Source organism: Ischnura elegans, chromosome 8 (genome assembly GCF_921293095.1).
Source record: "Ischnura elegans chromosome 8, ioIscEleg1.1, whole genome shotgun sequence".
NCBI lineage: Eukaryota > Metazoa > Arthropoda > Insecta > Odonata > Coenagrionidae > Ischnura > Ischnura elegans.
Window position 1 is genome coordinate 73,602,010 of NC_060253.1, and position 12,099 is coordinate 73,614,108.

General features: G+C 39.2%; 1 protein-coding gene across 1 annotated transcript in view; it reads right to left on the reverse strand.

Annotated features, from left to right (window-relative positions):
- The window catches only part of LOC124164377 (MOB kinase activator-like 2), a 238,349-nt gene that overhangs the window by 58,168 nt on the left and 168,082 nt on the right, over positions 1 to 12,099 (reverse strand). Inside the window, exon 3 of the mRNA XM_046541686.1 lies at positions 11,683 to 11,778. Coding sequence (XP_046397642.1) covers positions 11,683 to 11,778 — 96 coding nt within the window. The remainder of the gene's footprint in view (positions 1 to 11,682; positions 11,779 to 12,099) is intronic.

Genomic DNA, 12,099 nt, shown 5'->3' on the forward strand with positions numbered 1-12,099 from the left:
CCACACTCACGGGACAAACGATTCTAGACTTTTGAACGATAATAATTTCTTCTTCCTTAATCGCGCCTAACTGTGTGAAACTTATGCAGTTATGTAGGAGGAATATTTTGATGAAGACATTGATTATTCACAAATGACATTACTTTAAAAAAGTAGGAATTAAGTTCTTCCGCCGAAAAGACACCAATGAATTCGTCAAGGCCTCCCGTTGTCAATAAAAGGCATAGCGCTTTAAAATTTACTGCTCCATAATAAAGCTAATGAATTAAAAAATAACTTAATGTAATGAACGTAATAAGGAACAGGCAAATAACCATTTACCTAACCAATGGTAATATTTGAGTTCATCCACGTTGCATTTGAGTATTAAATATATTATGACTTAGGTGAAAATACATCACTCCGTAATGGGGAGAATTTTTCCCTCTCTTGCAGTGATATTTTTAACGCAGATGTTACCAAACTAATTGGGACATTCGTTCCGGAAACACGATCTGATTAATGAGCAAGCTGTGCACACACATACGTGAAAATATATTTTAAAAAAATCATTTTGCTGGCACGCAACACCCAGGGGGGAAATAAAGCTCTTAACTAAAAGATAGAAAAAAAAATCTTATCTGCCCAGCGTCGCTTGAATTGATTTCATCCGAACGCAGAAAAAACCTTGATATTCGAACATTTTAACACTCAGATGTCCTCCAATCGCAGATCTGACCAAGGTTACATCCGTATCGCACCCTTGGACAGGATTCAAATTTTTTTTCGATATCGTTCCAAGTCTCCGCCAAAATCGAAATATATATCGGGAACAGAATCCTTCGGGGGAAGATGGAAAATCAAAGAGAAAATAGAATTTGAAAAAAAATCATAGAACGGTTGAGGCGAGAGACAGAATTCCACCTCACCGTTTACTGTTGGAGTCCTTAGCAGAGAAAAGCAGACGGAAACTAAATCTAGTGTCAGCCACAAAAATAAAGGGCAATTCACCCTGGACATCGGGATAAAACTTAAACATTTTCCTCAGCGACTTCGTAACAAGTTTGAAGGTAGTGATTTAATTCCCTCTTAACCGTATATAAGCAAAGTGGAAGACAGGATATAAGCTTGAGCCGTATTTTGATCAACACTAAAAAATACTTCAGGCTTATGGGCCAACTTTTTGGCTATTTTCGCTTCTTCTAGCCTCTCCTTTGTCAACTATTAGCCATCTTTATCCACCTACTGCAATAATGATATTGATAAATGGAGGTCGAAAGATTGAGTAGGAGTGATTATGTCTTTCGTTAACGTCGTAAATATTAATTCATGGAATAAAACTATTTTGAAATTCAGATTTTAAGAAACCAAATAAGTTATCTGAAGAATGCAAGGAATGAAAAAAACGTCTATTCTTCTGTCGATTTGGTGTTGATAAACATCGACCAATCCGTGAAGGTTTTCTAGCATACGTAGCGCTAACTAAGAGAAGGAATGAGCGCTGACATCAGGGCCGCATGGGAGAGAAACGACGGTGAAACCCTCATTAAAGTTTACGAGCAACAAAGGTATTTATACGATGTGAGCTCCCCAAACTACCTCATGAAGCAGAAGAAAAGTTCGGCAATGCAAGAAACTGATAAAAAAATTTCCTGAAAGTTAAATAATGATAATTATCTCGTCCACGCTTTACGTTATTCCTTTGTCGATCATGCTGACTGACGTTATTCAAGTCAATTCAACCTTTCTATAACAGCGTGAAAAGCTGTTCAACTCGATTCAAGATATGCCGAACAATGGCTCTTTAAAGACCGTCTCGAATGGTCTTTAATATCATTTTAACTAACAAGATGAAGATGAATGGTTCATTTTCCTTGTTCAAGACAACTCGAGTAGCGTGAAAAAAGCTTTAGAGGCAGAGAAACCTGAGAAAATACGGAGGTCAAATTTCAATGTTCAAAATAGAGTTCAATTTTGAGAAGGCCCAACAAAATAAAATGAGGAAACTTTAAGATGATAGCGTCAATCTTAAATAAGTAATGTGTCATAAATGAAGACCAGTTGAGCGAGTGATACTTCCTCTTCAGAAGATACTATGAATATGACCCTCAATCAGGATAAGGCTACGCGCGGCCAACGATTTGCATATCGACTTAAGGCGACCATGCACGGGGACAAGTTAAAAGGTGCGGAATCACCTCAACCATGATTTTCGGGAATCAATCAATAACAAGGTCATTGGGACTAAAATCGGTACACACAAGGCCCCCGACTATATCGCCTGACCTTCTCCTGACATTGACGCGACATTAGGATACACCACCAATGAAAGCAATGCGCCACGAGGACCCTGAAATAAAACTCGTATCTCGGAAGCCGTCCATTCAAGGACACATTCGTAAAAAAACCTTTGATCGAGAGTAAATACGCCCACCGCGCCGATTCTCCGCCAATTAGTCACAAAAAAGGTAACGAAAATCACGCCCGATAGGCTAAATATACCCGAGGAAAAAATTGTAATGGGTATTTTAAATTGAGGATCTCAAGTTCCGGCATCAATTAGAGAAGTGCGATAAAAAGGTTGATAAAAATCCGAAACGAAAAACATTCTATTGAAAACGTAAAAAAATTTCCGACCCTTCAAGCTCCGGTGATGACATTGATTAATAGGATTCTTAAAACTGCAACGCACACACGTCGCGAGAACGAATTGACGAGAATATAGGTGGTTAGGAGTGAAAAATTAACAAACAATATGGTTGATTTCCAACAGTAATAATACATTTAATAACCAAGTAAGCTTTAGGAGCACAATACATAAAATACTAAATTGCCTGAGGATAATGTACTCTTGCCGATGGGAAGAAGCCGGGCCCGAGAGCGAGAGTTCCTTCCTTGTCTGAGGTCAGTAGCAGAGAGAGAGAGAGAGAGAGAGAGCGCCAGACCGCTTGCAAGATTCGCGGCGGCGCTCGAAGCAGGCGTGAGAGGGGAGGTGTAGGCAGAGGAGGGGAAACAGGTTTCAGGCTGACGATTCACCTTACAATTGGGTAGACGGTGGCGGAGGGTAATTGAAGTTCACACATGCCGTAAAGAGGTCGACACCGTTGGGGAATTCACTATAAATTGTGAGCAGTTCACAGGACGCGAGGATCAGCGGCCCGCGTGGGTCAGCCAGGCACGACGTACTCTGGAGCTTCGCGAGACTGGTACTCAGGAGCTCGCGAATCGTCTCCTCGTGGTGAAGTCTCAGAGGGGTCAAGTCTCAGAGGGGTCGAGTCTCAGAGGGGTTGAGTCTCGGAGGGATTGAGAAAGTGCCCATTATGGCACATCCACCCACTGATGTGTTTTGAACAAAATGAACTAAAGATGGGGGTGAGACTTTTTCACCCAGAACAGATATCCCTTCCAATAAAGAGCTTCCCCTGAACAATAAGCAAATAAGTGAATTAATAATATTGAAAAAACATTTATTTCTGACCAATCCAACCCCTCGATATATCATATTACATTATTGTAGAGTTCCCATATGTTAATCAGCAAATATTAATTGTTCAACAGACATTATTATTAGAATTACTATCGTTGCACTCATGATACAATATTGGCAACGTAATCATTCATTATCAGAGAAACGATAGTTTAGAAATTACCAAGAAACCCTTAACATACATATTATTTAGATGCCTCCATCTCTGCCTAATTTTACACAATATACTGCTTTGGCAAACAACAAAGATACATGATAAGGAAATAATCAACTTCTGACTTTTAGAGAAGTCCTTAATATTGTCACAGACTTCAATAATCATGACAGATCAAACAAATCTAACAATAACATTAGTGATAAATCATTACATAATAGATAGAAAATAGGATAGACGAGTGTGGACCTTGTTATATTATTATTTTTTTTTTTATAATTCAATCTTTGTAATGATATTTTCTTATATTTTTTGTTGTATTTTTTTTTTTTTTCATATTCATTCATATTTTATTCCTTTCATTTTTTAACCAATTTTGATGAATATACATTTTTTTTTTTATTTTATTATATTTTTTTTTTTTCATTAATTGTTATAACATTTTTTCTTTTCTTTTGTTGCTCCATTAAGGAGATCTTTTCTGATCCACACTTACCGTCTTACAAACATTTTGGATAAGAATTCAAAGAAAATATTCACTGGAACAAGAGAATTAACACAATTATCAACTTTTCTTCCATGTCAGTGAGACACAAACTAATTAGAATGAACCATAAACCTTTTTACTTGATTAGGCCAAAGCATGAAAAACTAAGGTTCACTATACCAGACATCAAAAAGCATAGACATCATAAACTCCCCATGATAACATGGATGCAAGGGTGAGAATATAAAGAATTCAAAAGTAGTGATGCAGTATAAATACATCACTGAAAAATTACACAAGGTAACCATCGAGAAACTAGATGAGATGGTACCAATCAGTCGTGAACCAAGTAGGAGGCAGTGAGAGATGAAGAGTGCATCTTACCCATTTACAAATGACATTAACTATCTTGTCCACTGCTTAACCACATGTGGATCAGAGAAAACACAATTGCCCACTATATGTCGTAGACACCAGATAAATAATTGCATTACAAGCAAAATATAAACAATTTGAATAAAATCATCCAGCAAAATGCTCTAAATATTACTTAGCCAGTGCCATACTGGGTTTGAAGAAACGTGGAAGTAATTTTGCATGTTAAAGAATCGAAAGACAGAGAGCATTCAGCTAAATGTGGGACAAGAATTAAATGAGCTTTACTGAGAAGCTCGCAAACAGGGGAATAAAAACAAGTCAATGGCTGAGGTTAAATGGTCAATTATACAAACAGCCTTATTCAACATTCAAGTATTCAGTATTTCAATAATTCATATTTAGAATTCTTCTGTCGACAGACAGGATAACCCCATAAATCCCCCCAAAATACCAGCCAGAATACTGCTGGGTGCTGATAATTCATATTTAGAATTCTTCTGTCGACAGACAGGATAACCCCATAAATCCCCCCAAAATACCAGCCAGAATACTGCTGGGTGCTGACTGCGGAAGGCAAGCCAACCGGACGATGGGAACGCAACCCCCCTACGCCAATTACTGTGGCTTGACATAAGCCATCTGTGCCAGGAATCTCAATTCCATCAGTGGCAACAGGTCCCATTCTGGGCATTGCAGGTGTTCAGGCCATCAGCCATGAACAAATATCATCTTCCCGAGCAAACAGCTGACTCGGGTTAGTAACCAACTTGGGTTAACACCATCCCTGGGTTGCTCCCATCACTTCAAAATCAGGCCCCCAATAACTTGGGTTGGCGAGTTGGCTGCAGTATTGACCATGAATAAACTTGGGTTAATGGCATGACCCATAAACAGCAAATAATGAATTCACCATTTGGCAAACAGTGAATTTTCCCACTCACAGAATGAATGCTCTCATAAATTTGTGAAAAAATGGAATCAGTCAAGAGTGACTGGCAAGTGACATCTGGTGTATGTGACGACATATAGATGGGTAACACAATACCAATTGCACACCAATTCGGTGTAGAGAATACTAAAATTCATTATATTATTCACTTATTATCATAAATTATTTGAGATATTATTCATATTTTCAGTAAATTATTAATAGACCACTCAAACATATGTTTTTTTATACAATATTACAAGTTGCCAGTAACAAAGATTGAAATTAGTAGACATGACATCCGATAGTTTTAGCCAAGTAGACTGGATTAATTACAGTAGGCCTTCAAATGAGAAACATGTGCAATTTTCTCCTTTCTTGGTGACACCTTCAAAGCTACTGTGACAGGAGTAAGCATTTTAACAATTGTGAATGGGCCTTCCCATTTTGGATATAGCTTGGCAGTTTTACCTTTTAATTTGGAACTCAAGTGGTGAGTTTTGAGAAGTACCTGGTCTCCCACCTTGAATTGAACATCACTGTGCATCTTATTGAACCTTACTGATTGTCTCTGATGTGCATTATTCAAATTACTTAGTACCTCAGACCAAAAGGAAGACATATTGTTTGTATCAATACCATCATTGAACATTTCAGGGGGGATTTCCCAGACATTATTCAATGGGTGTGGCAACTCACGACCCAAGAACACCTTAGCCGGAGAGTGGCCAATACTAGAATGACGAGCTGAGTTAAACGAGAAAGACAGATCAGGAAGAAATTCCTCCCATTTATTGTGAGAATTATTACAGAGAGACGAGAGGGCGCATTTCAAATTTCTGTGAACCCTCTCTGCTTGGTTTGCCTTCGGATAATATGGTGAAGTGCAAACATGAGAAACACCAAGCTTAAACATTGTATCATGAAATAACCTTGATTTAAAAGCAGAACCATTGTCTGACACAAGAAATTTTGGATATCCAAATTTGGGAAATATTTTCCTTGACAACAGGTTAACCACCAAGGAGGCACTTGGACTCCTGATGGGTTCAATGAAAGTGAATTTTGAGAATCCATCAATTATTGTGAATGCATACTCATTGCCATTCTTGCTACGGGGCAAAGGACCCACAAAATCTACATAAATTCTCTCCCAAGGGTAAGTTGAAAGAACAGAAGACATTTGCCCCTGTGGGAGACGATTTAAAGGCTTCGATAATTGACAAGAGTGACATCTTTTGACCATATCAGTGACTTCCTTCCTCCAATTTTGCCACCAAAACTGACGTCCAATTTTCTCACAAGTTTTGGCAATACCCATGTGGCCACTGGTAGGAAGGTCATGAAAATATTTAAATAACATAGGCCTTATAGCAGGCGGTACTACAATTTTGGGCCTTTCAGCTCTGTTTGTGACATGGCACAGAAGGTGGTTTTTTAACTTCCAGCCCGGGTGTGACTCTGGGTCTCTAGATAAATCCTCAATAATGGTCTTTAGACCAGCATCCGAAATTTGGTGCTCACGAATATTTACAAAAGAGAGAGGGACATGATGCAGAAAGAGAGAGCTCTGGCAAGCCGTATCAGACTCATTGGGGCGAGATAAGCAATCAGCAACACTATTTTGCTTGCCTTTTACATGGTGAATGACAAAACGAAAGGCAGATAACTTTAAGACCATACGCCCCACTTTTCCTAGCTGCTTAGGATGTTTGAATAGCCAAGTCAAGGCATTATTATCAGTATACAAGTGAAAAGGTTTAAATTGGACGTATGACCGGAATTTTTCAACAGCCCAACAACAACTCATAGATTCTAGTTCATAAGAGGGCAGACGTTTTTCATGATCATTGAGCATCCTACTAGCATAAGCAACTGGCTTTAAATGACCATCATAATATTGATTTAACACAGCCCCTAGGGCAACTTGGCTGGCATCAGCATACAAGTGAAATTCTTTGTCAAAGTCAGGGAGAGATAGTACTGGTGGATTAGTTAAACACTCTTTTAACTTTTGGAATGCTTCCTGCAGCTCACCGTCCCAACGAAAAACAGCACCCTTCCGTTTCAAGCGAGTCAACGGTGATGACAATTCGGCGAAGTTAGGGATGAATTTGGAATAGAAAGAAGACATACCAAGAAAACGTGACACCTCCTTCACCGATCTCGGAGTGCGGAACTCTCTGATTGCTGCAGTGCGATCTGGGTCCACCATAAGTGCCCCTTCAGAAATTCTGTGGCCAAGGAATGCAATGGATGTTTGGGCCATTTTTAACTTGTCAGGATGTACCGTGAGTCCTGCCCCCCTCAGTTTGGATAGCACTGCTTCCACGTCCAACAGATGTTGCTCAAAGTCCCTCGAGTAGATACACAGATCATCAATATAAGGAAAAACACAAGCATATTTAAGGTCACCCAATACCAAATCCATCAACCTACAAAAAATTTGGGGTGAAGTCGTTAGACCGAATGGCAGCCTAGTATATTGATATAGACCGAGTGGTGTAATAAAAGCTGTGTACTGCTTTGCCGTTGACGAGAGAGGAATTTGATGAAATGCAGAATTTAAATCGATAATAGAAAAGAATTTAGCCTTACCCAAATACTGGAAGGCATTTTCGACATTGGGCGTGGGGAAACAATCCGCCTTTACCTTCTTGTTTAACTTACGATAATCGACCACCAACCGATCAGATCCGTCCTTTTTGGGTCGACACCGTTGGGGAATTCACTATAAATTGTGAGCAGTTCACAGGACGCGAGGATCAGCGGCCCGCGTGGGTCAGCCAGGCACGACGTACTCTGGAGCTTCGCGAGACTGGTACTCAGGAGCTCGCGAATCGTCTCCTCGTGGTGAAGTCTCAGAGGGGTCAAGTCTCAGAGGGGTCGAGTCTCAGAGGGGTTGAGTCTCGGAGGGATTGAGAAAGTGCCCATTATGGCACAAAACAAGTAGAACTATTGCACAAAAACAATCTTAAGAATTCCGAAAAGTGATAATAAGACCCAACGCTAAAGAAATAAGATGAGATAGAAATGGAGAATAGATCACCTTATGTTGCATGAATTAAATAAGGATTGATATTTCAATTACTATTGTTTCAGGAAACCCGCAATTGCTTTGAGAATACTTATTTATACCTAACAAAGCATTATTATACAATTAAATAAAAATATAAAAATAATCAAAAGAAAAATTAGAAACTCAAGTTTAGAGGACAATTTCATACTTGAATGAGAGTAGGCAAAAAGTATGAAACTCAAGGAAGGATTAAATTTTTTTGGTGGACTGTCCAAATAATTTATTACCAATAGCTATTTACGCCAAGGAAAGCACGTTACCGACTAGTTGCTATAAAGGATCTTTATATTACTGCCAAGCTAAATGCTTAAATTGATACCATTAGTAAGTGATGTTTGTTGCGGGGAACAGAAAATGATTTGATGCAAAAGACAGGCATATAATTGCATTATGGATTTTCGTGAGGGAATTTCAAAAAAGTGCTACATGAAAATAACTGGAGTTCATTAGTATTAAAATCACATACGCATTGCTCTGGAGTTCATTGTCAGACTCTCAGATACTCTGAGGTCAGACTAAAAGGCATCGCAGATAAACTAACAGCTGTCAGAAGAGCAACCCGTAAGTACCAACTAAACTTTTCATAAACTTGAATTGCTACTCAAGTTCCTGAGAAAGAAACTACAAAAAATTCCAGAGTAAATCAAGCTTACGGTTACAACCAGTGCAGAAGAGAAAACACTATAAATATATAACAACATCATCGATCCGTTCATCATCAACAACAAGATACCTTTCCTCGTATCCCTAGGCACGTTTCGAAGGAAAATAAAAGTAAGCTACAACTAGGTACCTAGTCAATAAATGGCTGCGGCGCCGTTCGGAATGGTCTCCGTGCAGCAATTTTAGCCCAGAATGTAAGAGTGAAAAGAGGAAAAATGGGGCAAGTATTTCTGCCCCAACGAACACACCGAGAAATGGATGCATTTTCCCGAAAATTGGTGCTTCCCGTTTCACTCTCCACCTCTGTGAGAGAGACACACACAGGAAAAGGCTAAGACGGGGAAAGGCCTGACGTGGGATAGCAGACACGCGAGAAGTCCGCTCATTAGGCCATCAATTACACGCGCTCCGTTGCTCCATATTCCCAGTTGCGGCAGACGGCGAATGCAGCCGTGCTTTGGCCGAAGAGTTTCGAAAATGCAGGAGCCGGTAGTGTACGCCACTCACGCGCTCACGATACGCTCACGCCACTCAAATCATGGAACTGGAACCCCGCATCGACTTTCGAAGCCTCACACTTCGCCTGGTATAACGCAGCGGCAAGCCACCTTAACGGTCTTCAATCAACAGAAAACTTAAATATTAAAATATATATCACGTGCTTAGGCTTCAATTGGTGGAACCACATATCTAGTGTGCTAAATGAACCACTTAGTAATGTTCCTCGAAAACTTTTACTGTTTCAACTAGAATATAGTAATTATGAGTTTTCTTGGATATTACACAATTATTCGTCTGAAGGTGATAATAATTCATCGAAACCCACGTCACGCTCTGTAAAAAAGAAGTGGTACAAATAATTGTGTAATATCCAAGAAAATTATAATGGAATACCACAAAGTTAATCATGAGTTAGTGAATTTTATTTAGAATATCGTAATTATCAATGTCACAAGTTATTATAAATAACTTAATTATGATTATATATTAGTAAAAACCCCGGGTCGGAACAATTTAAGTGTTTTTGGATCATTACTAAGTGATTCATTTAGCACTTTGTAAATATTCGAAGAATCCTCGGTGCTCCATAGATCATTAGTAGCAATAATATCAGAAAAGACTTAACTCCATTATTTCCTAATCTAAAATCACCTCTTTTACGATTTTCAAAATCTTTTCACTCCACAAACAATGGATTATTGACTTCGCTTTTAGATTACACACCGTCATCCTCAATCGAACACTTAGCCCCAAAAACTGCACTATTCCCGCCCCTATTTAAGAGAATCTATACCATGACGTGACCATACATTTCACTAGTTACGAACTGGTTTGAAAGTGACATTCCCCTTAGGCAGCTGCAAAATTGCGAACTAGAGTTTCTATAAAAACAAAGTGATATTTCAGCGTAGCGTAGCCTCGCATTAGAACAGAGATATCGCTGCAAAAAAAAGGATACCGTTTCACCATGGATGCTTTCTGGAGTACATCCTGAAATTTACAAGAGGATTCTCCGGGCGGCCACAAAAAGAGCCGTCACCCACCGCTCATTTCTATGATTTTACAAAATTAATAACTCGCGAGGCTTACGGTAGAGCCATGCGCGGATCTAGGGCGGGGATCACGCGTCCCGGGCGGTAGATTAAAGGGGGCGGGAAAATTTGAAGCATTTATTTTAACAATTGTTAAACAATTATTTTAATAAAACTTCTTAATAGCAAACATACAGGGTGTAATTTCCACTACCGCATCTCAAAACAATAGCTCAGGGATGTATTATATTTTAGGAGGCAGGGATCGAGGGGGAATCAGAGAAGGGCGGGCGGCAAAATTTTTTACCCCCCTGAAAAAACTCCAAGTTTCGGCCCTGGGTACAGGGATACGAATTTCACGCGAAAGTCAACTACTATAAAGGCTGTTGACCGAAATTCATATTTCAGATGGTAAAATATATCAAATACATTTTTAGTTCATTACAGTTCAATACTATTCTACACGGCTGAAAATACTCCCGTACACAATGACAAGAATTGAATGTTCTGCGTTCATGGCTGCGCTGTGGAAATACTTGAGGAATGATTAAAAAGGAGCTAATTTTAAGTGGCAGAATAAAACAAGCTTCTACGGGAGGACTGGGACTTCCTCTCTGCAGTCCTCTTAAATTCGCTATTACGGCCGTTTTACACGGGGCACGGAATTTCGCAGGCTGGAGCTGCATTAATTTCTAAAATGGCGTGGAATTGCGCGAATGCATGAACGAAATTAGAACAGGGGCTATTTTGCCATCTCACGTCCACGCATTCTCGCATGTGTTCTAGCAATTCACCGCTTTACACGACGCAATATTGACTGCACCTTCGTACATACGTCAGATTGTGCAAATACGTGCCCCGTGTAAAACGGCCGTTAGAAAACTGATTTTCTCGTGCGAGGTCCCACTAAATTAATACAAACAGCATCGCCATTATTTTCTTCTCCAATTTAACCCCATAATTAACGGTTTTAACCATACAAATTTATCACTTACCGTTGTAACTGAGCCTGGGTTTCGTCAGGCACATTACCAGATGACATTCGATGTCGTCAGGTAGGACGAACTTGGCGCAAACCGGGCATTTTATTCCTGGAAAACAAAAATAATTACGTCAGTACACATTTAGTAGTATACTCAGAAAATACAAAATATTTTTGAAAACGTTCAGAACAAGTTTTGTGATTCAAAGAAATTAATTATCCAAGTAAATGTAGTAATGAAATCACAAAATCAAAATGCTTATACTTTAACATTCTTTTCATTACTTCGTTGAAAATATTAAAGTCCAGTTTTCATTTAAAGACAAAAACTGATATCAAATTCACATGGAATAATTTAAGAATAAGGAATGGAAAAGTCAACACCACCTTCCACTGGGATTTTCATAGGTGTATGGCAAGCCAAAAGCCA